The 25248-nt window shown below is 44.3% G+C and overlaps 5 protein-coding genes across 7 annotated transcripts; 3 read left to right on the forward strand and 2 right to left on the reverse strand.

Annotated features, from left to right (window-relative positions):
• Positions 1-3043: 3043 nt before the first annotated feature.
• Positions 3044-7225, forward strand: efcab14 (EF-hand calcium binding domain 14). The gene is made up of 9 exons (XM_085929409.1): positions 3044-3788; positions 4210-4358; positions 4447-4592; positions 4713-4811; positions 4891-5001; positions 5196-5348; positions 5450-5534; positions 5624-5752; positions 5889-7225. Exons 1-9 carry the CDS (start codon positions 3613-3615, stop codon positions 6059-6061), a joined length of 1221 nt encoding a protein of 406 aa, XP_085785535.1. The 5' UTR covers positions 3044-3612; the 3' UTR covers positions 6062-7225.
• Positions 7226-7230: 5 nt separating this feature from the next.
• On the reverse strand, positions 7231-10434 carry znf830 (zinc finger protein 830). 2 transcript variants are annotated; one of them, XM_085929410.1, is made up of 2 exons: positions 10285-10434; positions 7231-8335 (listed from the first exon to the last, which is right to left on the reverse strand). In XM_085929410.1, exon 2 carries the CDS (start codon positions 8332-8334, stop codon positions 7303-7305), a length of 1032 nt encoding a protein of 343 aa, XP_085785536.1. In that variant the 5' UTR covers position 8335; positions 10285-10434; the 3' UTR covers positions 7231-7302. The 2 variants fall into 2 exon arrangements, with proteins under 2 accessions (XP_085785536.1, XP_085785537.1); XM_085929411.1 differs by having other exon boundaries at positions 7231-8355; positions 10285-10427.
• Positions 9123-14064, forward strand: LOC147046112 (ankyrin repeat domain-containing protein 13C-like). The gene is made up of 13 exons (XM_085929406.1): positions 9123-9640; positions 10504-10545; positions 10798-10902; positions 11336-11421; positions 11481-11526; positions 11607-11673; positions 11757-11901; positions 11974-12105; positions 12187-12348; positions 12429-12508; positions 12580-12678; positions 12765-12865; positions 12952-14064. The coding sequence occupies exons 1-13, from the start codon at positions 9283-9285 to the stop codon at positions 13080-13082; spliced, it is 1554 nt and encodes a 517-aa protein (XP_085785532.1). The 5' UTR covers positions 9123-9282; the 3' UTR covers positions 13083-14064.
• A 92-nt stretch (positions 14065-14156) lies between these two features.
• On the reverse strand, positions 14157-20034 carry LOC147046113 (uncharacterized). 2 transcript variants are annotated; one of them, XM_085929408.1, is made up of 12 exons: positions 19669-20034; positions 19003-19136; positions 16475-16590; positions 16324-16404; positions 15975-16012; positions 15765-15898; positions 15616-15685; positions 15423-15542; positions 15177-15266; positions 15011-15094; positions 14751-14931; positions 14157-14666 (listed from the first exon to the last, which is right to left on the reverse strand). In XM_085929408.1, the coding sequence occupies exons 1-12, from the start codon at positions 19788-19790 to the stop codon at positions 14460-14462; spliced, it is 1377 nt and encodes a 458-aa protein (XP_085785534.1). In that variant the 5' UTR covers positions 19791-20034; the 3' UTR covers positions 14157-14459. The 2 variants fall into 2 exon arrangements, with proteins under 2 accessions (XP_085785534.1, XP_085785533.1); XM_085929407.1 differs by having other exon boundaries at positions 15177-15269.
• Positions 20035-21711: 1677 nt separating this feature from the next.
• On the forward strand, positions 21712-24794 carry rpe65a (retinoid isomerohydrolase RPE65 a). Its single transcript, XM_085930538.1, has 13 exons — positions 21712-21862; positions 21966-22048; positions 22138-22288; positions 22497-22604; positions 22677-22818; positions 22889-23036; positions 23245-23459; positions 23535-23674; positions 23741-23870; positions 23975-24089; positions 24160-24254; positions 24326-24437; positions 24549-24794. The coding sequence occupies exons 1-13, from the start codon at positions 21852-21854 to the stop codon at positions 24692-24694; spliced, it is 1596 nt and encodes a 531-aa protein (XP_085786664.1). The 5' UTR covers positions 21712-21851; the 3' UTR covers positions 24695-24794.
• Positions 24795-25248: the final 454 nt, after the last annotated feature.

The raw sequence follows: 25248 nt of genomic DNA on the forward strand, positions 1-25248 counted from the left end.
ATATGGTGCTTCAAATATACATGTTACATGACATTATTTCATAAATATATCAAAGGTTGCATGTATATGGGTACTAAAAATGACAGCACATAACGTATGTATGTGCAATGTCATTATATATATTGCAAGCCTAACGCTGAGCAGATGTTGGCCATGCGTTCAAAGGCCACGTGGGCAACGTGAAATTTCAACGCTGGAATTCACACAACAAGAAAAGTGGAAATATGAAAACAGAACTTTGACAAGCTTGCCAATACAATGGATAGCCTTCATTGCGCAATCGATCCTCCTTGGCTTAGAAAATTAGGAATTGCCGATTTTTGCTTAGACGGCCAGAGAGAAAAAAAAAAAGCGCTTGATGAAAAGAATTGTTCCCCTACTCCTCCTTCCGGATGAAGAGCATCATCGTCATCATCTTCTTCATCATCCACTTCCTCCTCCTTTGTTGTTGAGCTTTGAGCAGCTTGCGTGAACTGTTTTTAATTTCATCTGCCAAACTTCAAATGCCGTACACCCCCCCCCCCCCCCCGTTGCCCCAATTTTCTTTGTGCTAAATGAGCATCGTATATCAGCCCTGCCTCTGTTCTCCTTCCAGTGCTAGCTTCTTCTCTTCATCCTCTTTCAAGCGCACCGACGACGGATTAGCTCGCTTCAAAATCAAAGATGCAATCATGTGATATGAATTAGTGCTTCTGCACCAGGGTATCGATTCAAACCGGGGCGGGGAAGCTTTCTCCTTCCGTCGAGGAGAAACAAGCCCGCTGCCCAAAAGCGATGCTTTGTCATTATTGATACGGGCCAGACGTCTCCTTTGACCAATTGCCTGGGGTGGGCTTGCCCGCCCTTTTATGCCAACTCTCATCCCCGGGTGTACCCGGGCCATCACCTCAAGTCAGCGACCATAAGCTAACCTTTGACCCTAATGAGGAAAAGAGGTATAGAAAACAGGATGGTTGCTCTTGTCCCTTTTAGACATTTTAGCTGTTACAGTTAGCACTTCCGCTGTTGATTAAAACATTAAAGAGCACCAACAAAGGTTTGAAATGCAATCAAAGCGCTGACGTAGTCCCCCCCCCCCCCCCCAGCCTCCTTTCATTATTCGACAAAGCTGTTTTGTGCTTGAAAGCCAACCTACGCAGTCACTGGCTGATTGGTGATTGAATGTTAAGCCCTCTCAAAAAAAAAAAAAATCCCCTCTCGTTACCATGAATTGGTCAAGTGACACCGTAGGCTTTTAATGTCACTCCTTCCACATTAACCCACTGGGATCATATTCCGTCACAATTTTTATTATTAACGGCTACATCTTGTGAGAATGCACGCAGAGCGTCGCTATTGCGCAATGGAAATATTCGTCACTGGTACAAGCCCCGAGAAGTGATCCTAATGGAGACAATAATCTAGTTTGCACAGCCTCTAGTCTAGTGCATGTCTGTGATTGTGAGCCCATTTGTCCTTGACTCCAGTCAAGCCTTCGAACGAGCTAACATTGCCCCCTGCTGGTTTGACAACAAAGCAGCATGACGCAAAGTCCTTCTGTGGGGTGGGTGAGGATATCTCAGAAGGTCTGCAGAACTTTTTTTTTTCATTTATAGAACCCCTAAAAATACGACAGATGGGTGTCGATGTAGAAAAACTAATTTCAGTAAAAAAAAAACAATATCAGTATCAGTTAAACCGGTTTGATCTTTTACAATACAAATCCGATAGACTTGAAATTTCCCAAAAGAGAGCTTGACACAAACATTTTGCTCTGAAGCCTCACATTTGCAGCTAAATTGAAATGGGCAAGATCAAATCTGATTGATTTAGCTTTATAAAATTCCTTTCGATGGAAGTCTTTTATGGCCTGTCAACATTCACTACATTTTTTTCACATTTTTCTCAAGTGTGACAGCCCTAAAAACATGCATTTTCCCACCTCACACAACAAAATTCATCTAGACGTGGTGAATGACAGGTAAATTGCCTGGCGAGCAGAAGAAACAATTTTATATTCCGACCACAGCCTCAGCTTCCAATTGATGATAATCTGTATTCACAAAGTCCTTTTGTGTCAGAACAAAGCATTCAATTAGCAGACAATTCCATTCCAATTCAAAGCATGACGTTAGCGAAGCACAGCACGTTTTGTTTTTGTTATCACATTCAACGATGTAACAAAGATCTATGACCTCGAGTTGGAAAGAAAAAAAAAAAAAAAAATGATGAGATGAAACACCAGCGGTTTGATTCACAGGCCTCACGCTGGCTTGGATGTATACAGACCACAGCAGGATGCTTGTCCCACTCACCAGGCGTTCCGACGCTGATTGAATTTTGTTTCCCGCTAATCTTCAAAACAGTATCCCCCCCCCCCCCCCCATGCCTAATTTGGTGGAGCAGAACTGACACATTAGTCCTGCTCAACTATGATAATATTAGCTCTGCGTGGGCAGTGGGAACCATATTATTTTTTTTCTGTTTGTAATAAAGCATCAGCAGTAGGGCCATGTCTCAAACTGAGACGCTAAGGAGCATTCAGTGGCTTTTGTGTGTTGAATTTCATACCAGGCGACTATTATTAGTAATTCACTGCAGTAGTTTTGCAAAAAAGGTGGGGGGGGGGGGGGGGGGGGGGGAGACACAGGGGGTTATAAAGGAATATATTTTTCCCTGGGAGAAAGCAAGCCAGTGGGTTTGCAATTCTCATGAAAAAGAGCTAAAGGCCACATGGATGCTTGCCTTCACGCTGTCCGAGAGTCTTGCTGGGCCATTCTAACAACCTGCTGCAGACCAGTGCAAGAGTTTTGCTGCAGCCACATGGCAACAAAAAGTCAGGAAATATGAAGAAAAAGATTTTGTTACAGTATGTTCCTTCAGGCCTGCATGGTCACCCTTTTTTCACAAATTGGGGCAGGGTTGTTGTTAAGCCAAAGATTGACATTTATGGTTAATGAGTCGCCCTTTGATAAATAATCACAACAGTCCAGCGTAATATTAAAGAAAAAAATTCGTGTGTGTATATTTTTGAAATGCTGCATAGAGGGGGGCGGGACTCCAACGATACACAGGAAGTTGGAGTCTGTCACTCCACCAATCAGATTTGATCTAACTGGGACGTCAAAACTAAACAATATTATACTGTATAATGCAGCAAGGCCCACCGACGCCTCGAAAATAATTCATTTCATTTCATGGGCGTTACGTTTAGTATGGCGTTTTTATTATCACACGTTTTTCATCGTTAGCACTGAAAAAATGCTCGTCACGGGTGCGAGTCACTTTAAATCGCGACGTTAGCCACTTGTAGCATTAGCAAGGTGTCAAATGCAGACACGTTAGCCATCTGTTGGGGTTTAATACGAGCGCTAGCTTTTCAGGTTAATGGAGTTGCAGGGTGGTGACTAAGATGATGGTTATGTTGCTCGATTAATTTTAATAACGTGGTAGTTGTCTGAGATACAGTAACCGGCGTCGCCCGGTGTTTTGATTTCTCTCGGCTTCTTGCCCCGATTGAAACTCTGGCGTTAGCTTAGCTTCAACCTTCAGTCAGTCAGCAAGCTGGACAAAACGTTGGATTTAGTCGGCTTTAAGTCGAGCTCGACGGGCTCGCTGACTCCTCAGAAGAAAATGAAGAAGAGGAAGGAGCTTAACGCTCTCATCGGACTCGGGGACAGTAAGAGAAAGAAGACGAAGAAGGGCTCCGGTCATCGGCTCCTTCGAACCGAACCTCCGGATTCGGAGTCTGATTTTAGTTCGGGGGATGACGAGTTCAACGGAATGAGCAGCGGAGCGAGCTTCAGCAAGTGAGTGGCTCACGTTGTGGCCCCAAAAAAAACAAATGCTGGACCACCCTAACACTGCTGTAGAAACTTGTGTAAACAATCCTGTTAAATTACCAGCAAATTAGCACTTGACAACAGCAAAATAAGTTAATTCCCAATTTACTTAATGAATAGTGAATAGTAACAAGTAAAACAAGAGTAAATCAACAAAGATGAAGATAAAATGCGCCTTTGAGAATGTTTTTTTTATGGCTCCCATAGTTCAACGAGCATCAAATGTTTTAAGAATGACGTCAGGTTTTTGGAAAATTCCTTTGTGTACACTATATAATTATGGTTTCTATTCATTGTTCATTCCAATAGGCTGCTCGTACTTTGTAGGTAATGTGAACGTGAAACTAAAATGTCTGAAAATATTTGTGTGTCTTTTGTCTGCTCACAGGAAAAGTTACAGTCAATGCTGCTCTGTGTGCTACCCTTTGTTTCTCTTCATCATTCTCGCCGCTTGCGTCATGGCCTGCGCTGGACTCATATGGATGCAGATTGCCTTGAAGGAAGATCTGGACTTAATGAAGGAAAAACTGCATAACAGTAAGCTCCGCTGTCATGCAGCTGTTTTTGTCTTGTGGTAGCAGTGAAGAACTTTAAACCCTTGCTCACATTGCTGTTTTTTTTTTAGTGGAATCCACCCAAAAGGCATCTTCAAGTGAAATAGCAAAATTAAGTGAGGACCTAAAAAACAAGGAAAGGAAGCTTGATGACATTGAGAATGGTGACAAAGGGTTGGGCAAACTCTGGTTCAACCTTACAGACATCAATAGAAAGGTTAGTTGGCATCTTTATGTTGTCCAACTAGATGTAAGGAGTGTTGCACACGCAAGTGTTTTCATAATAGAAAATGAATTTATCTTTTTTTTTTTTATGTCAATGTCCTCCCTCATGCAGATCACCTCGCTGGACTCTGCCGTAAACCACTTGAAGGCCAATTTAAAATCGGCCTCTGATTTAATCAGCCTGCCCACTACAGTGGAAGAACTTCAAAAGGTAAAAAATGTGGAGTTTAAAGTGTTTGTTTTTTTTCCCCGATTCTTTTTTTCACTGACGTTTTTCTGTTGCAATCCAGAGCGTTGCCACGATCGGAAGCACGCTAACGAGCGTTCAACACGACGTGACAACGATGCAGTCTGCGCTCGAAACTCGGAAGAATTCAGACGACGGGATGAAAGCAACAATGGTAAACTTGTTAGCTCCAGTTTGGTCTAAAATTTTAAAAACGTTGCTCAATCTTAAGATCCAAATTAGGACCGATGTTCCTTCTCAAGTGATTTCGCTTCTGGTGACATTTTCCCGAACCTTGCACAGCCTCGCACACCACCGCTGTACAAAAATGGAGGTATAGTAAGAATATGTGTGTCTTTGTGGTAACAGGACATAAGTGAACTGAAGAAAGCGGTGAGTGAGGCCAACCAGACGGAGGTCAAACACCACACGTGGAGCGACGAGCAGATCCACGTGCTCCTGTCTACCGTCACTGAGCTCCGGCGTAGAGTGTCGGCGTTGGAGAGCGGCCCTAAACAAAACGTGAGATGTTTGCTCAGATTCTTTTTTTTTTTTGGGGGGGGGGGGAGTGTGGGGGTCATTTGTTCACATCAACAAAACGTAAGTGTTCTTTTTGTCTCCAGTTGAAGGACGCCGACCTTCATCTCTCCAACAGCAGCAGGCCTCTAACGACCGAGAAGACGCCTGAGACCCAAACGTCGTTACCAGGTACCGCATTGTGGCTGCGAGATAAACCTACTCACCGCTTTCCACTTTTGTCACAAAGGTCTACTATTTTTTTTTCCCCATTTTGGTAGACGACTCTACGCTAAGTCCCGACACACAGGCAAGCAGACAGCCACGCTTCCTCCCCCCGAATCGCTCCAAGAGAAATAGCGACGTCAAATGCCAAAAGAAGCACTTGCTCCCTGGAGTCACCTTGAAAGGTATGGAAATCAACCACGGTACTTGTCAAAACGAGCGATGCCAAGATTAAGTCATCTTGTTACGATAACGCCTATGACCAAAAAATAAAACAAAAAACATCAAAACCGACATTTTTTTTCTGTACTTGTGCACAAGCCCTGACAGAAATGTTAGCAGATGCCAGCGGCAATGCGTCGGGCCTGACGTACGAAGAGCTGTGGAACAAACTGGGGCCGTCGACTCCCAAGGCTCGCGCGCTGAGGTGCTTCGACAGCAACGGCGACCAGAGGTTCTCTCCGACGGAGCTGCGAGCCGCTTTTGGGCTGTGAGCGAGTGACCCACCCACGCACGGTGGCCGACATTGAAGGAAAGCCCGGCAGGGTTCTGGTGGACGCTCGATGGAATTGCTGCACTTTTTTTTTTTGCGTGCGAACCGATTGTCACCTTCCATTTACGACCTCGGCTCCTGACCCAAAACTTGCGCTCATCTACAGAATGTTCACTCAAGTATCCACTGACAACACATCATCAGTCATGGAAGTTATTTTTTGCTGCATAAATGTCCCACACCTCACGCTTCCAACCCGGTTACAAGCGTGAAATGTATTTATAAACTTTTTAATGACCGGTTTACAAACTTGACTACTAGAAGCAGATTCTTCCAACCTGTCCCCGATTTCTAGCCATTTAATTGACCTGATCCTAATCCCGGTCAGTTAGTATGTATTCAAATAACCCCCCCCCCCATCTTTATTTTAACTTCAAGATTTGAAGGGCTATGTTCACTTGGAAACACTAAGAATTGATGTAGCAATAATATGAGGCATAGCATGCAGTCCAGCAGGGGTGGGCAACCTGCAGCACGTGGGCAGATTAGCCAAGAACGCTGAAAAGAAACTATTCTTTCATCATTGTATCATCATTTATTAAGGATGGCCCACAGATGACTTGATAAAATAGGAGCAAGGTGTCCCACCCCTTATTTAGATGCACCATGTGTAACAGGTAGTACAAGCACTGAAAAAAAAAAAAAAAAAGACTCATTTTAGGGGCAGTCAAATGTATTTATGGAATTGTTCCTAAAATGTCCATTCTGATAAAAAAAAATCCTTTTATTCAGTGTATTGGATGACTTATTTTACAATTCTGATCTTAATACTTGTGTATTTTAAGTTGTGCTTTCCAAGTTGCTTATAATGTAACGTGCACATTTTATTTATGACAAAGTTAGAATTGTCTACGACACTGAGGTCGTTTCAGACAATTTCCTGGGAACGCTGGGCCACTATCAAATGTTTTGGTGACCATCAGGGGTGGGGAAGTTAGCCTAAAACACATTTAAACCCATAAATGTTCACATTGTCATTTGTTTGATTGTATATTTTATTTATGGAGAGGACTGGTTCCCCATCCCTGATTTAAAAGCTGCTATCATGAGGTTTGCTCAATGTTTTTGTGTGTGAACATTAATAAACAGTTAAGTTCAAACACCATTAGCTCCCATTTTGTTATTTTTAATATCAACATACTATACAAGTACAATAAATGTATATTCAAATTTATACATCAATCATGCCAGTGCCCCTTTGGCCCTCCAGTCCTGGGACAAAAGTCCAAGCAGTTGTTCTTCATTCTCTTCTTCCTCCTCATCCTCCATGCTGGCTTCCGTCTCCATGGGTTCCTCCTTCTTGGGCCGAGACCTCTTCACCATGTCCCTCTTGTCCCTCAGTATTTCCACCCTCTTGTAACACTGGATCTGCTCGTCGATCTCATCAATCTGTCGCTCGAGGCGGCCCTCCTCGTCGTCCTCGGCCACGATTGCCTCAGACTTGGTGTTCACCTGCCGTATCTCCTTCTGGAACTCTTCCCACTCTTTGTCCATGTGGTCCTTGGGCGCGTCCACGTTGCGGACCTTAGCATCACGCACCGGGTCGTCGAAGAAGCCCTCAGGCAACACTTCGCCTGAGTTGTCCTTCTTCTCAGTGCTTTTCTCCGGCACTTGGGCCTTGACGATGGAGCTAGAGTGGGAGACGGTAGGAGCGGACGGGATGGCGCTGTCAAAGAAGTCCGCTGGTAATCCATCGTGTACTGGGGGCTGCGGGGTGGAGGTGGTCACCCCTGGTTCCTCAGTCACCTCAGTTTCCTTTTCATCATCATCATCATCATCATTATAGACTCCAGCTAGCAGACTAACACCTGCAGGCTTCTGGACAGAATCTGGTTTCTCAAAGAAATCTGCAGGTACTGCCGCGGCGGACTGACCCACACCCGGCGCTTGTTTGGTCTTTTTCTCGTTGATTTCCTTGTCTTCATCCGTCACTTTTCTCTTCACCGGTTGACTTTGCGTAGTTTGTTTTCCCTCTTTGAGCTCGCTCACCTTTTCCTTGTGCGGTTTCCCAAGAACATGAGCGGGCCACAGAAGCTCAGACTTCACTTGAATGTTGCACACAACGCAGCTCAAGTGACCCAAGCTGTTGTACTTGGCAAAGGGAGACTCGACGCGCTTCTTATCGGAACTTCGCCTTTGCTTCTCCCTCATCAAGCGTCGGAGTTCCTCTTGGTGAACCACTTTCTTCCCTTTTTCTTTCTTTGCGGGGGCCATTCTGGCGAAAACACAACAAGGCTGCTCAAGTTACGATCACGGCGCGGAAAGATGACGTCATGATTTGCGTTCACTGTGGATCTCGCGATAGTAGCTTAAGTCTGTTTTATATTTGCTGCAAAATGCGTTGAATCTCAATCTGTGCATATGCTTCTGCAAAATGAATGGAAGAGACTAATTGTGGATGAGTCTTAGCTAAGTTTGTTTTTGCTGTGTGTGCCGTTAAATATTAAATACTTCTGAGGGTTTTATCGCCGCGCCCACCCAAACGTACGACGTTTATAACTGCGGTCAAGCCACCCTCCGCTCAAAAAGACGGAGTCAACCCAGCCGCCTTTAATTTATTTCATACTAGGCATTACGGTAATAAACCGGCGACAAACAGTAAAAAACACTTCTAAATAAAAGTCCTCTGAAAAAGGCTTATTACACTATTGTCGCACCAGATTTTAAAAAAAAATAATCTTTCATCCATCGCAATACTAGACCAGTCCTGAAGTCCCATCGAAATCTGATACAGAATTTCAAAAAGCCACTTAAAAAAAGCATATTACCCTGTTTTACCACTTATTTAAAATAATAATAATAATAATAATAATTGACCAGACCTGCACGACACTAGACCGGCTTCAGGTCACTACCTCAATATTTCTTTGAATGTTTTTTTGTTTCGTTTTTTTAAATCCGCTGCCTTTTTCGGCGGACTTTTATTTAGAAAGTACCTTTCGCCACTTGTCAGCGGTTTATTACCGTAATACCTAGTGTGAGAAAAATTAGGGTCGGCTGGCTTGTGTTGGTCTGTTCGAGTGGAAGCTTCCTTGACCGCAGTGGGAAAAATTCCTTAACTATTCTTGTTTTCTTAGTCCTATTTCGACTAGTTTTCGTTGATTAGTAATGCCAACGAGTGTCGTTAGCTAGTATCTAGGTGACTTGAGGTCTTTTGCCACTATGACAGGTGAAACGATACGCGCCGCCCGCAAGGAGCATTACAAAGGCAACAAAAATGCACAAGCCGTCGACTCGTTCGATGAGACTTCCAACGGGACCGGTCACCATTTTAAGTCCAACAAGGCTTTCCTGAAATCGGCCAAACCAACGTCACTGCACCAGCAGCAGCAGCAGCAGCATCATCATCTGAATGCAAACAACCTGAACAGCAACGCGTCTATTGTCAACGACGACAATAAAAATCCGATCATCGTCACCAATGAAGATTTCCCGGTGCACGAGTGCGTGTTCAAAGGGGACGTGAGACGGCTCTCCTCCCTCATCAGGACCCATAGCATTTCTCAGAAAGACGTGCACGGTAAGAACAATTGGTATTCGGGCCATTGTTTGCATCCGCATGACAAATTCATGTATGATGCGGGAAAAGTACTTTTGATTTCACATATTACGTCAATTGACACTATTCTACTCTTTCCACATTTCTCCAACCCATTAAAAAAAATAATGGGAACCATTTTCCACATCCTGAAAATTCCTTCTTCCGCCACAATTCTGTTCCCTACAAAAATATTTATCAATGAACATTCCCAATTTGAAAAGGCTATTTAGGATATCCCGCAGGAAACAATTTGATAACATTTTAAAATCACTGGAAATACGTACACAAGACCACAGCCTAAATAAATGCACCATGTTAAACCTAATCCATCTTTTTTTTTCAATTTCAATTGGAAAATCAGGAAATCAAAATGTCAATTGGAGCACATTTGTCAAATTATCTTTGTATAATCCCGAAATCAATTTGAACTATTTAATATGAATGCATTTATAATCCAAAACATTGGTCAAATTATTTTAGTGATATTTACCCAAATTGTAATTTGCTTAGCATTCAAAACAGTGAAACAAACATTTTAAATTAAAATTAAAATGTATTTTGCCCACGCGCGCCCCATGTAGCGCTCACACAAACAACTGATTTAAGCTTCAAGAATTTCTTACCGTCTGCCTCTTTGGTGTTTGTAGTGAAGGTTATTTTGCGTGTTGAAGTCCACACGGAGGGTGAGTGGCCATTTTACCTGCCGGTGTCACCAACTTGATTTTGATTGCATCCACCTACCATGTGTTCTTTCTGTCGCGCAGATCTTCGGCCATTTTTGTAGTCCTTTATTGTAGTCTTTTATTTTTTTCATTGCACTTATCAGTTTGTCTTTCTTTTAGGTAATACACCTCTCCATCTTGCTGTTATGCTTGGCCACAAAGGTAGGATGATTACAATCTGTTGTTCAAGAATAGAATAAGTTGACCACAGAAAAGGAATGCAAATAAACACACAGTCTGTTTTTGGAGCAAACTATAGCCATTTTAAAACGTTTCTCCAAACGTTAGGCCACATTATGAGCAATTGTCAAAAAAAAAAATACAAAAAATCACTTTAATATTCTCGGGTGTCGATACAGACATATAGGTCAATATTGATTCTGTTTATGATTTTTTTTTTTTTTTTTTTTTTAGAATGTGCCCTTCTTCTTCTGGCTCACAATGCACCAGTAAAGATGAAAAATGCACAGGGTTGGAGCCCTCTGGCAGAAGCCATTAGCTTCGGTGATAGACAAATGAGTAAGTATGTGGACTAACAAAAAAGCCTTGTCGGTTGCTTTTTCCGTGCGTGCTAGTCGGCCGATTTGACCTGAGCATTTATTATCCTGTTTTGGAGGGCGGCCCGAATGACAGCTTAGTGTCGACAAGCTTTCCGTACGAACGCCATTTGGAAGGCCTTCTCTCTGTTCATTTTGTGCAAGCCATTAAAGATAGAAAAGTCCAGGGTGAATAATTCAAAAGTAGCCCGCCCCAAGCCTTCGTTATTACTCGCATACCACTGAAACAGAAAAAGTCAATGTGATTCTAAACAAACCGCCGATTTATCCTCCATCATCACGTGTATGCTGCGTCTGTAAAGCTGAGTGGAATTTCCAATGAGCTCTCTTCTCCGACTTGTGTCCCCCCTCGCTCGTCTCACCATCTTAATTCATTCCGTCTTTCCGTCCCGCAGTTACGGCGATACTGCGCAAATTAAAGCAGCAATCCAGGGAGAGCGTGGAGGACAAAAGGCCAAAATTACTCAAAGCCCTTCGGGAGGTAAGCATGTCAAATATGATTTTTTTTTTCACCTCATCCACAAATCTGGAATCTTGCAGCTGGGTGATTTTTATCTGGAGCTGCATTGGGATTTCCAAAGCTGGGGTGAGTTTTTTTTATTTTTAAGCGTTGGGAAAGTGATGTGAATATCGTTCAAACTCATCGGCGTCATTTCTCCACCGCAGTGCCTCTGTTGTCTCGGATGCTCCCCTCTGATACTTGTAAAATCTACAAGCAGGGCATCAATATCAGGTATTGGATAGGTTGGGGTCATAAATGTTCATATCTTCATACCTCAAAGTTGTCAAATTAGCGTGCGCTCCCTCCCTCGGCAGGCTGGACACCACCCTCATCGATTTCATCGACATGAAGTGTCAGCGGGGAGACCTCAGTTTCATCTTCAACGGTGCGGCGCCGCCCTCGCAGTCCTTTGTGGTGTTGGATAACGAAGCCAGAGTGTACCAAAGAATACACCACGAGGTCAGATGTTCTTCACCTGGAGAAGCAGAAGGAGCAGCATTTGATGCTCTCAGTTGTGCCTGCACTTCAAAGGAGTCCGAGATGGAGACGGAGGAGGAGGTGGACATCTTGATGAGCAGCGACGTCTACTCGGCCACCTTGTCCACTAAGTCCATTACCTTCTCGCGCACGCAGAGTGGCTGGCTCTTCAGGGAGGACAAAACTGTAAGAAAAAAAAATGTTGGCTTTTTTTTTTTTTTTTTTTTAATTGGTGCCCATTGTGAATAACGTAGCGCTTTGACGCAGGAGCGTGTTGGCAACTTCCTGGCGGATTTCTACGCCGTCAACGGTCTGGTTCTGGAATCCAGGAAGAGGCGCGAGCACCTGAGTGAAGAGGACATCCTCAGGAACAAAGCCATCATGGAGAGTCTCAGCAAAGGCGGCAACATCAGCGAGCATAACTTTGAGGTGCTCATTTAAAAAAAAAAAAAAGTGGTGTGTGTGGGGGTTTACTTGGAAATTAAAAGACCAACTTTTTTTCTTCACAGTCTGTGAGGAGGCAATCCCTCTCAGCACCGGCCCCCAACACTATTTCTTGGGAAGAATACATCACGGCAGAACACGGAATGTAAGTATTGGACTTTTTTTTTTTTTTACGAGCGAGTCAATGTTGTGATGTTCTCCTCCTCGTCGGCGCAGGCCTCCTCATGTGGGAAGAGAGCTGGTGTGCAAGGAGAACAAGAAGCACTTCAAAGCCACCGTAGCCATGAGCCAGGACTTCCCTCTGGGCATCGAATCGTAAGTACACGTCATTGACTTGACGCGCTTAGCTAAGCACGAATGAAAGAAACAAAAACAAAAAAAGGGTGATTCTGTCGTTTCAGTCTACTGAACGTACTGGAGGTGGTTGCTCCCTTCAAGCACTTCAACAAACTACGGGAGTTCGTCCAGTTGAAACTGCCGCCCGGCTTTCCCGTCAAACTCGGTGCGTCGCCTCGTTCTTTCGGCAATTCCCCCCCACACACACCGCGCTAACAGCCTGCCCCCCCCCTCCACTCTGGTTTTCCGCAGATATCCCCGTGTTCCCGACCATCACGGCCACCGTCACCTTCCAGGAGTTCCACCATGACCATTTTGAGGGCTCATTCTTTGTCATCCCCTCCGACTTTAAAGAAGACCCCAGCCGCTTTCCGGACCTTTGACTGCCTGTAACTGCAACACTTTATTTCAAATACATACAGATAAGCATACTGTATTTCTCAAAATGGCAGCAAGGGGGGACATTTCTTTATAGAGGGAGGATATTATTCAACATTATGTCCAGGGAGCATAAAATGAATGAAAAAAAACAATTTAACATTCAAGTTGGTTTATGTGCTGCTGTTTTGGTCAGCAAAAACGTTCACTCTTTAATGAACACAGATAATTATTTATTACACCAGTTGTTTTTTTTTCCTGTTGAAGAAAAAGCCAGGTATTAAGTGAACAGGTAAACTTGAGGAAATCTGCTTTTGATGTTACGAAGGGGAGCCAGCTCATGGGCAGCCATTTTATTGCTGGATCCAAAACAAAACCAATGCGTTCATGCTGCTATTGTTAAAGGACTCACTATATTAATATTCTCATTTATTTTAAGTGTCCTAAGTCCTGACACTGTCTTGTAAATAGTTTTGTCTCCTCGGCAAACCAAATAAGTTATCGGTTCTATTATATCCTTCAGCTTAATTATGCATTTGTGCATATATGTACTGTACGTATATGTCTCTCTTCTCATGGAATTCAAGTGTGTAGCAATACATTGACGATACGTAAGAATGTTTTAAAAAAATGACCTCCAAAAGGCGTTCATTTTCCACATTCAGGTTAGCTCACGTTTACCTCCTACTCCTTGCTCGTCTTCTCCATTGTTGTCAAAGATTGTAGCACGTGCGGGACTTTTCAGGTTTATTGTTGTTGGCGTCGAGCTACACTGTTGATGGTCACCTCTTCAAACTCCTTTCGGTGCTGACGGGAGCTTTTTCAGTTCTTAACTCTTTTGTATCAACTAAGCTGTGAAGTTACTGGCACTCATATTTGCTTGGCAAAGCACCAGCGTCACATTTCACTTGTCATAAACTTCACCTATGAAAGCCTGTTTAAGATGTCCTATTAAATATGTACATATGCACATATCTGACTGCTTTATTCACTCACTACACTTTTCCATTTTTTTTTGTACATGAGGTCATAGGCCAACAGAGGGCGCCATTTCAAATAAAACATACTACACAGTACCATTTACCAAACGTTTTTTTTTTATTTATATAAAAGAAATCCTTAATAAAAGAAACATTTCCAAATGACGAGACGCTAAACACGGACAAGGGAGAGCCTACCAAAAATGAATGTGTTAACTGTAGCGTTACGTGAGAAGAAAAAGCAAACCACTTCTTACTTGGACTTCCAGTTTAAATGTGACAAGCATCAATGCGCAAGTGTGACGGGTGGAATGGGAGGCAAATAATGACAGTTTTCTACTTCTTTCAATCACGTTTCACATTCGCATGGACCGAGTGGGACGGAGCAGGAGACGGCACAACTTAGTCACTCACGTCCATGTCATCTTCGTGAGCCTCGGCATTGTCGTTATCGTCGTCATCGTCGTCGCCGTTGGCTTGTCTCGAGTCGCCGTTGCCGTCGGCGAACTGAGGCTGGTAGTCTGAGTCCGAGTAGTCGGACGCCTTCCTCTCCTGACGCTCCTTCTCGCTGTCGTAGCCTTGCTCTTCTTCGTCGTAATCCCTCGTGATCTGAAATCACAAATGGGATTGAGTCGTGTTTTGGGGCTTTTTTTGGTTGTTTTTAAATGCAGTTTGTTTTTTGTTTGCTTTTACCTTGGTGTCTCCCTTTTCTCCTACGTCAGACTTCCTTTCCCTGTCCCTATCCTTCTCTCTGTCCTTGTCTTTGTCCCTGCTCTTCTTCTTCTTGCTGGTGGATCTTTCCCTCTCTTCTCGTCCTCGGTCTTTTTCGCTGCGGCGCTCTCGCTCCTTGTCACGCTTCTTTTCCTTTTTATGTCTGCCGTACACAAAAGGCCGCTCGTTTTCTAGCCTTCAAACAAACCTGTGGATGTTTATCCCGCCTCTTTTTTGCTAACCTGCGAGGAGACGGGGATCTGGAGCTCCTCCTCTTGGGCGACTTTTTAGGGGAGCGACTGGCGCTACGACTGCGCCGGCGTCTCCTTCGCCGGGAGAAGAGCAAAGACAAACGGTTGTGAGCACGGCTCTTCCATTCAAAGGGTTAGCGAACGTCCCGCCACTCACCGGCTCACGCTGCGTGACCTCCGAGTGGTGCTGTAACTCTTGGGCGGGGTCTTGGACCTTCTCCTTGCCGCTTCTTCCTTCTTACGATCCCTGCTGGGAACGTCATGTGTTAGTTCACTTACAGGTATAAACACACAACAATGACACAGTCCGCTAAAAATGTCAATCGACAAACTGGAAAAAACTTTCCAAACTTGAGAAGGAAAATTCTATGGTCTGATGAGACAAAATGTTTAACTCTTCTACCTGGATCGTGTCCGAGAGCGCCTGCCTCTGTCTCTGGAGCGGCTCCGCCTCCTGCGAGGGCTTTTGGAGCGTCGCCTGCTTCTAGAGACCGAGCGCCGTCTGGACCTGCTGCCGCTTCGCCTGCAATGTTGGCAGCGTTAACAATCTTTAAAAAAAAAAAAGCCTTCCATATCCTGCGTTTCACACTACGCACCTGCGCCTGGACCTGGATCGGGAGCGCCTCCTCCTGGACCTGGACCGAGAACGCTTCTTCCGGCTCTCATCTTGTGGAGGCGACACCAGATCAATGTGAGAAAATGCCCAGCGATATAACTCGGTGAAGAAGAAGAACGCTAGACTCACTTCCGGGTTCTATAGCGGCAGAAATGAGCGACTGGGCCTCTCGCACCCTCTTCATGGCTTCCTCCATTTCCTTGTTGGCAGCGTCTGCTTTGAGGCCGGCGCTCAGGTTGAAGCCGGCGGCCAGTGGGTTGAGTCTACGCCACAACGCACGTTAAGTTTGCACGGGGAAACACCAGACATCACACTCTTGACACTTTACTGTGCACTTACTGAGGATCCGCCATGAGCTTCAGCAGCTGGTCGGCAGCCTGTCGACAAATTACGATATGCGGAAGATTAGGATTTGAGTGCATTGGCAGCCTCCGGAGGGCTGTTGGCATCATAACAACGTAAGAGCGAGCCTGAACTTCCAGTAATGCCACAAAATGCTCTTTCATTTGCTTGAAGAAAATGTCAAGGACTCCAAATTGAAAATGAGAAAGAATTTTGTCATTGTGTGAAAATAAATGTTACAAATTACAACTGAAAATTACAAGAGCTTATTGAAGTAGAAGTATCACTTCATCAACTTCAAACTGTGCAGGTTCATCACAATTTTATGCCGATCGTGTTGACCCACCTGAGGATTCATGTTGGGTCCCGGAAATCCAAACGCAGCCATGGCATCCATGTTTAGACCGGCAAACGGGTTTGCGCCCATCTGAGCAGAGAAGACGACCGTTACATTGAGTGAAACGGGTTGCGGCAAAAGAGGCGGTTTGGCGTCTTACACCGGGGTTGGGCATGGGGTTGGGCGTGGGGAGAAGTCCTCCTCCGGGCAGGATCCCCGCCACGGCATTGGCCGGCGCCAGCAGCGACAACGCTTTGGCCTCGTCCGGGATGGATCCTGAAGAGAACACATGGCGGCGTCAGGACGGGGAAGCGGCGTCAACGCGCGCCTCAAGCATGTCCAAGAAAAGTGGCTTCACACTGAGAGGCTTTACCTTCCAAAGGCTGTGCAGACTTGAATACAATGATTGCAGTGACACAAACTAATGCTGGCAATACAATCACACTAAGTCCAATGAACACTGCCAAGAATGTATCACCTGAACGTGTTTGCTAAGTCATGAACCAAACGTGAGCAAGCCCAGCTCTTCTCCAATGGGCAGTGAGTTTTCATTTAGACGGTTTACTCAAACAAGCGACTCACTCACGGCGCCTTCGCTACTAAAAAGCACACACAGAGAAAAAAATCGGAGATACAAACAACAGAGAGAATTTTAGGGCGGTTGGCAAGAAGTCTTGACACAATGTCTCCATAAAATAAATAAATGAAAAGAAAAAAAAAATCACAGTGTAATATCACATGATAGCTTCAACCTGCTGTAACATTTTGCTTTGCTTACCTGTCTTTGCATTTTTTTTTTTTTTTTTTACAATCAACTACTCAAGGGAAAATAGTCATTTTTGTTAACCCTTGCATTAAGCAGCACAACAATTGAATAAACACACACACACACACACACACCCGTGTGATGAGGAACCTGTACCATTTCAAAATAAAACAATTTGGACATACGATTATGTAAAATCAGCAGGAACCAGTGCACTCCCTAAAGCTAACACAAGAGGGTCTCAGTGTGCCGCTAAGGTAAAAATTCACATTGTTCCTGTCTTCACAGAGAATAAAGAATATGTCTATAAGTGCCACCACTCTACTCGTGTTGCTTAAACGTTACGCAACACTGAAACACCAATTGGTTAGCCTTTCCCGTTTTGCATGGTTTGCTTAGCGTTAAGCGTTTTGATTTACAGCAAAGGCTTTAAAGTAATACGCGTGCACGACGGTAAATTCACTTTGCCGCCAAATCGATGCTTGTTGTGAAGTGCGTCGAGTTCCCCACCACCACAAAAACACAGAAAATGAACCAACCAAAGTTTGCATTGGAGGAAACTTGTAAGTTAGGTCTCAGTTGAATCCCAAGGCTCCTCTGTCCGTAACCCTGAAATGTTACGTCGACTAAAAATCGGCATGTTGGTCTTCGAAAAAGCACGACAAACGTGGCACATCGCGAGGCCATCTTTACAACTAGGCATCGGCGAAGATTCTCTGGCCTGCAACTCTTACTTTTGACTTGAGATGCATGACGCAGACCCCCCCCCCCCCCCACACACACACCTTATTGCTCTAAAACCCTTAACAGATATTGTGGACACACACACGACAACAGGTAAACAAAACGAGCACACTGGAGAGAGAGAGAGAGCGAGAGAAAGAGGGGGGGAGAGAAAATGGGCGCAGGAGACAAAATTAAGTCGGGTGGTATTTTCTGCAGGAGCGTTTCAGCCTGCGGGACTGGCTGAGCCAGGGAAAAACAACTGTAAAACACAACAACAAAAAGAAGACCACTGTTAAATGTCACACAGTGTAGCAACATCCAGTGAGTCATGTCGACGGCCGCCTCCGATGCAGACTCTTACGCAAGCCCTCCCAACGACTACGGATGCTCACATTAAACCTGTTCTGCATAGCGAGTGTACAGCGGAAGCATCTATATTTAAAACTAATTATGGAGGGTGTTTTTTTTTTTGGCACTCACACATTCATAATCAAATGTTATTTTGGAAGCGTCCAATACACCTACTAAATTCTCCACTTTATGATACGGCACGGGAGGACTTTCTGTCTTACGTTATGGTCATCTTCGGGCCATCATAACAAGAAAGAAAGAAAAAGTTAAACTAGAATTAAGCTATGCATTTTGAGAAAACGAATACAAATAATGAAGCAATTCTGTAACCTTGTATATTAATTGGTGCTTCACTCTAAAGCACCTAGGAGAGACGGGGTTAATTTAAGAAGAGAAAGTGGAGAGAGAGAGAGAAGGAGAGACAATAGAGGACAAAATAAGAGGGGTGGGGCTTGAATGCATCCTGGCCTTTTGCAAATGTTTACAGTCCCCTGTTGGCGGGCAGAGGAACCACTTTCAGCCATCAACCAGGGGGCTGCTTTTGACTTCTTCACTACAAATCCACACACACACTCGCACACACACACAGGCACACACAAATGACAGAGAGAAGTTTAACAGAGGATAGTCCGGTATGAGGGGAAAACTTAAATGCATATGATTGAATTCAGAACCCACAGTTTGAAATTAGTCAGCCCAGTTCCCATTCAAATTTTGGTATACTGCTATGGATTTGGGGGATCACATTGGTACAGTACATCAAAATGTCCATTACATGAACACACTCGTGGTTACCAAATGAGAGGACTTTTGATTATTTCGCGGGTTTTCGCGAGGACACAAACCTTCGGCAAACGGGACCACGATCAGTGCTCGGTCGACAAAAACAGTGTTGGTTAGATGTTGGGACACGCCAACAGACTCGGGCTCCTGGAACTTCACAAAACACACACGTGACGTCACTGGCATAGGGGAATCACTGTTGAAGAGAGGGAAAACAGTCAATGAAAGCAAATGGGACTTCTGCCATTGTGTCTGCAGCGCTTTGAAATCAATCACTTCATTGTTGAGTTGGCCTTGTTCCCGACGGAATCGCTAAAAGCATTTAACGTGCACACACTTTTGGATATGAGATTGAAAAAAGTGCCCATCAAATCGAAAGTTTAATTCACACAAAAGCATGTATGCTTCACTCCGACCTTGAGGTGCACTTTACGGATGTAAATTTGTTTGCAGATTAATTTTACAGCCAAAGAATAACACAAAAATATTCTGATAACTACTTTACACAGTAATCTCTGAAATTCAAACGAGCAAAAATAATAAAGAAAACAACGGGGTTTTGAACGCAACATTTGGCGGCGTTAGCTAGCCAGGCTTCACAAATCGCGTTAGCGGGCTAGGCCTTGTGCCGCGATTCGATGTGGCCATCACGGTAAAATAAGCAAATAACCACAAAAGGAAATCCCCACTAAAATTAAGCGATCAATCCGTCGTTTTGTTTCACTTACTCTGGTGGAAATAACTTGAGCTCTTCGATGGTTCCCAGGAACCCAAAAAGAGTTCTCATCTGCTCCGACGTTGTGCTCGGCGACACGTTAGTCACCTGGACTACCTTGGTAGTGTAACTCATCTTTACCACTTAATAAGTAACACTACCGTCAAATATTTGGATTAAGTCACTCTTAAAGTGACCGTAAATTGATTCAAATAGCGATTTAATTCGATTTTCGCCGGTCGGGTGCTAACTGGTAAAACAACAGACTACCACCATTTCGCGGCCATGTTGGGGGATTTTATGATGCGTTTCAGTTCGGGTAGAAAATAGGAAATGCGAAAATGCCATACGGAAAACACAATTTGGAACACTCCCACTGGACTGCTGTGTTCGACTGTGGTGGAAAGATTTTTCACAAAGGACTCTGAAACCTAGAACAGTTATATATGAGTGACTAACGTCAGCTTGCGTACTTATATGTGCCCGATTAGATGATCACGACGTCTTTACTGTCCGTGTTGTTACGAAAAAGCTTTCATGTGTGTGTATTTCATGTACAAGTTTCACGGCCTTACTGTTTTAAAATACTGTAATCGAAAAGAAAACAAAACCCCACACGTTGTCAAATACTGGTTAATGTCTCTCGACAACTATGATGGACGTCACAAGTTTCCTGAATTTCGGGGTTCCTGAATGCACCACCAATACGCGTGTGTTCAACTCGAAAATGGAGGACGATTTTCACATGGAAACGCATGTCGTACTTTATTCGATGGAAAGTTGTTCTAATTCGATACATCTCGTTTCAGTGCCAACTCTGTTTTTATCATCTTTGATAGCTCATCATGTAATACACGGTCAATCACTTTTTTAAAATGTTGCAGGGACACATGTGTTTTACGTCAGGCCAAATCGCTTTACGACGCCTTTGAAGCATCAAAACCTACACATAAAACCAAGCATACAAAGGAATTGTAAACCGGTTCATAATTCTTGCGTGATCTAAAACAGTTTCCTCTAATATTCCTGCCTTGACGTCATCAAAGGCTTCAATAAATAATGCAATTCATGACACAAATGGTAATGTTCCGTGAACGTCATCTACAAGTAAGTTCCAGCAGAGGTCGCCAATACTGCTTGAGCGTCACATTGTCTTGACACAATCCTCACTACATTAACCATTAACAAATAAATCAATATAAAAACGATTCCCCTCAATCATATATATTAAATGTAATTTATGATGCCCATAAGGGGGCATGGAGGAAATGTTACATATTGTTTTCAATTGAAATGAAGTGCATCATTCCAACAAATGCACCCCTTTCAGTCCTATTATTGTAAAAGGACAAAATGAAAAATGATCTTTTTTTTTCTTAAATTGTAAGCTTCTGTTTACATTTCAAAAGTCTGGAATGTATATTTTTAATTTGTCATAAAAGGCCTCAAAAAAGTAGTGTAGCTCAATGCCTCGTCACTCATGATCTCCGCCCCCCCCCCCCCCCCCCCCCCCCCCTCGGTATAAACAATGCAGTGTTTGTCTAACGTAATCCCCCATACACCTGGATTAGAACTGCACAGAGGAAAGCAAAAATACAGTAAAACATTTTATATCGAAGAATATCTGGCCCAGTTGAAAATGTTACTTTTAGGCTTGAGCTCCAGGGGCTTCTGTGGGACTCGGGAGTGGAAAACCAAATATTACACTACATTAAATTTGTAATTTTATGCAAACATTATGGAAACCATGGGAATCCAATACATTTGAGAAAAATATTCAAGAAAAAAAAGTGTACCCAATATGGTAGCTTGCCTTGATTGTGGCAAGGTGCTGTATAGTGTACTTTTGCATGACTGGGCAGACATTAAATGTTAAAGGTCAACCTTTGGGCAAAAAAAAAAAAAAAAAAAAACCTCCATTGCGAAATATTCCTAATTCTGAATGTTTTTGTCACAAATCCGGCTTCACGCGAGGCCTGCAATTGAGACATCTAGCACGGGATATTTCACGACACAATAGGATTCTTGTTCACGCTTTAACGTGATTGGTCACAAACAAAGCAAGGTAGGAGGGGGCTTGAAAACGCAGCTTACGAGGGGGCACTTGACGAATAAATAGCTCCAGTCAGACCAGGGAGCGCAAAGTTATACTTCAAGAATTTGCTTTGATTTCTTTCACCGGCACAGAGGCGAGTCATGGTCAGCAGGTTAGTTCGAATTGGAGTCCATTTTTTTTTTTTTTTGCTTGCTGGACTTGACATGTTTCCTGCAAATAATTGAAATGATGTTGAATTAATTTAACTTGACCAGATTTGAACACCCGGCCGGCGGCTACAAGAAGATCTTCGAGACATGCGAGGAGCTTGCCGAGCCTCTTCCGGCAACAGTCATAGGTTTCTTTTAGCACTTTTTTTTTTCTTTCAATGATTATTATGACAAAGCACTTGGGTGCCTATTTTGTGTGTTTAATTTCTTTTACCAGGAAGGATTCCTTCCTTTCTGAGGGGGAGTCTTCTGCGTTTGGGTCCGGGTCTTTTCGAGGTTGGAGATGAGCCCTTCTATCATCTCTTTGATGGACAGGCGCTCATGCACAAGTTTGACTTCAAGAACGGACAAGTCACCTACTTTCGCAAGTACGAAAGATTATCATTTGTTGGATTAAAACTCACTTTTGCTGTCAAAACAATTTATTCTATGGTTATCATCACAAATCTAGAAAAGATTGAAAAGAGGAGATTGACACGTCTCATTTTTTTTTTAACCCACTTAAAACATACATAAAATGACACAAAAGTTGTAGTTTGACAGATTAATTGAATTGACATGACTTGATGTTTGCAGATTCGTCAAAACCGACGCCTACGTGCGGGCCATCACGGAGAAGCGTGTGGTGATCACGGAATTTGGCACGTTCGCTTATCCCGATCCCTGCAAAAACATCTTCTCCAGGTATGGAGGCCACACTTTTGTGGTTTCTCCCTCAACGTTGCATGCTGAATGTGTGTAAAACCTGTGGCGTAGGTTTTTCTCTTACTTCAAGGGAGTGGAGGTGACCGACAACTGCTTGGTCAACGTCTACCCGGTGGGCGAAGACTTTTACGCCGTCACCGAAACCAACTACATCACCAAAGTGAACCCCGACACTCTGGACACACTGAAGAAGGTGGCCTTGAGGAAAACAAATACAGCAGAACCTCTTGTTAAAAGCAAACCGCTCGACTGTCATCCTACAGGTGGACATGTGCAACTACATCAACATCAACGGCGTGACGGCGCACCCCCACATCGAGAGGGACGGCACCGTTTACAACATCGGCAACTGCATGGGCAAAGGAGCCACGTTGGCCTACAATATTGTCAGGATTCCGCCCACGCAAAAAGGTTTGCGTTCATACATTTCGTGGATGAAGTATGGTGCTCTGGCTCCCTCTAGTGGCACACGGATGAATCGCTGCCCAAACACTAAGTTCTATACTGTCTATCCATCTTAAACTGCTGATTGCGTTGAATTAAAATGTTTATTTTGAAGCTTTTTAATTGATTTATTTTTTTTGCAATACTTTTGTCCAAATCGCATGTCCGACCTCAGACAAGTCGGACCCCATCGAGAAGTCCAGGGTGGTGGTGCAGTTCCCCAGCGCCGAGAGGTTCAAGCCGGCTTACGTGCACAGCTTCGGCATGTCGGAAAACTACTTTGTATTTGTGGAGACGCCGGTCAAGATCAACCTGCTCAAGTTCTTGAGCGCCTGGAGCATCCGAGGCTCCAACTACATGGACTGCTTCGAGTCCAACGAGAGCCAAGGGGTACGGTTCAAACATAGGGGTACAATTCCGTCAAACAGTTCTCGAGACTATAAATAATGACAATTTGCGTTGTAGACCTTGTTCCACATCGCCAGGAAGAATCCAGGAGAGTACATCGACCACAAGTTCAAAGGGGCGGCCATCGGCATGTTCCACCACATCAACACCTACGAGGACAACGGCTTCGTCGTGTTTGACCTGTGCGCGTGGAAGGGGTGAGTGAGTCGCTCAAACGTCGACTTCACTTTAAAGCCGTCTTCACGCTCGCCGTTTACCGTCAGCTTCGAGTTTGTCTACAACTACCTGTGGCTGGCCAACCTGAGGGCCAACTGGGAGGAGGTGAAGAAGGCGGCCATGATCGCGCCCCAACCGGAAGTCCGCAGATACGTCATTCCCTTGGACGTCCACAAGGTGAGTCGCGCCGAGGCTTTCTCTCGCCCTGAAACACAAGAAACTTAATTTTGTTGTTAAGAAGCATCCCAGTGTGTAAATGGCTTTGAATTGACTCGATTCAGGAGGAGCAAGGGAAGAACTTGGTGAGCTTGCCTTACACCACAGCCACGGCTGTCATGCACGCTGACGGGACCATCTGGCTGGAGCCCGAGGTGCTCTTCGCTGGACCTCGCCAGGGTAAAAGAGCGTATTTCTCCACCCGAGACGAATACCGCAATCCAAACAATCCACTTTGATACGCTTGCAGCGTTGGAGTTCCCACAAATCAACTACGAAAAGTACGCGGGGAAGAACTACACGTACGCCTACGGCCTGGGTCTCAACCACTTCATTCCAGACAGGGTGCAACTTTGGCTCGCCGACCAAACGACGAGCTCGCTGCGTTTGGCTTCATTTTGAATTTCGTCTCTTAGATCATTAAGTTGAACGTGAAGACTAAAGAGACCTGGACTTGGCAAGAACCGGACTCGTATCCCTCCGAGCCTCTTTTTGTGCAGACCCCTGACGGTGTGGATGAAGATGATGGTACGAATGCTCAGCTTAGGTTCATGTACGACTAAAATTTCCACATGCTGACATTAAGTACGAGTTGAACTTTTAAAAAGCCAACCCAATGGAGCTCGCCGTTATGTCCAGGCGTGCTGCTGACCATCGTGGTGGCCCCCGGCTCGCAGAGACCAGGGTACCTCCTCATCCTCAACGCCAAGGACCTGTCGGAGATTGCCCGGGCCGAGGTGGAGTGCACCATCCCTGTCACCTTCCACGGCATGTACAAGCCCTGAAGGTCCACATTTTGGGGCTCACGCAAAATAAAAGTGCTCTCCGGATACATGAGTAGGCTTTTTTTTTTTTTTTTTTTAATTATTTGAGGAGAACATTGTGCCCTTCCCGTCGAGTCAGAAGTCCATAAGCCGACATTGTCGGGATACTTGTGGAGATTATATTTTGTCACCATAGAAAACGGGAATTATTTGTAGTGTACTAAAGACGGATTTATTATGCAAGTCGGATCTCAAGAGTCAGAGTGCCTCCGTGTTACGGGAGAGAAAATCTGATTAAATGCGTCAATTTCTAATCCTGGGTTGCAGACGGGAGGTCCTTGAATGCAACGAGGGAATAAAATGACACAAATTGATGTACTCATTTGGATTGTTAAGAAATCATACCAAAGAAGGTCTTTGCATATTTATTATATTTTTTTTTCCGTTACACACGAGGGCTGGTTGGCCCTTGTTCCAACAAACCAACACAAACATTAGAAATAAAAACAAGGTTACAGGAAACAATGTTCACACTAGTTTTAAAAACACCGCAAGAGTGGGGGGGGGGCAATGTG

This window comes from Syngnathus leptorhynchus, chromosome 14, assembly GCF_054491065.1.
Source record: "Syngnathus leptorhynchus isolate UIUO chromosome 14, UIUO_Slep, whole genome shotgun sequence".
Taxonomy (NCBI): Eukaryota; Metazoa; Chordata; class Actinopteri; order Syngnathiformes; family Syngnathidae; genus Syngnathus; species Syngnathus leptorhynchus.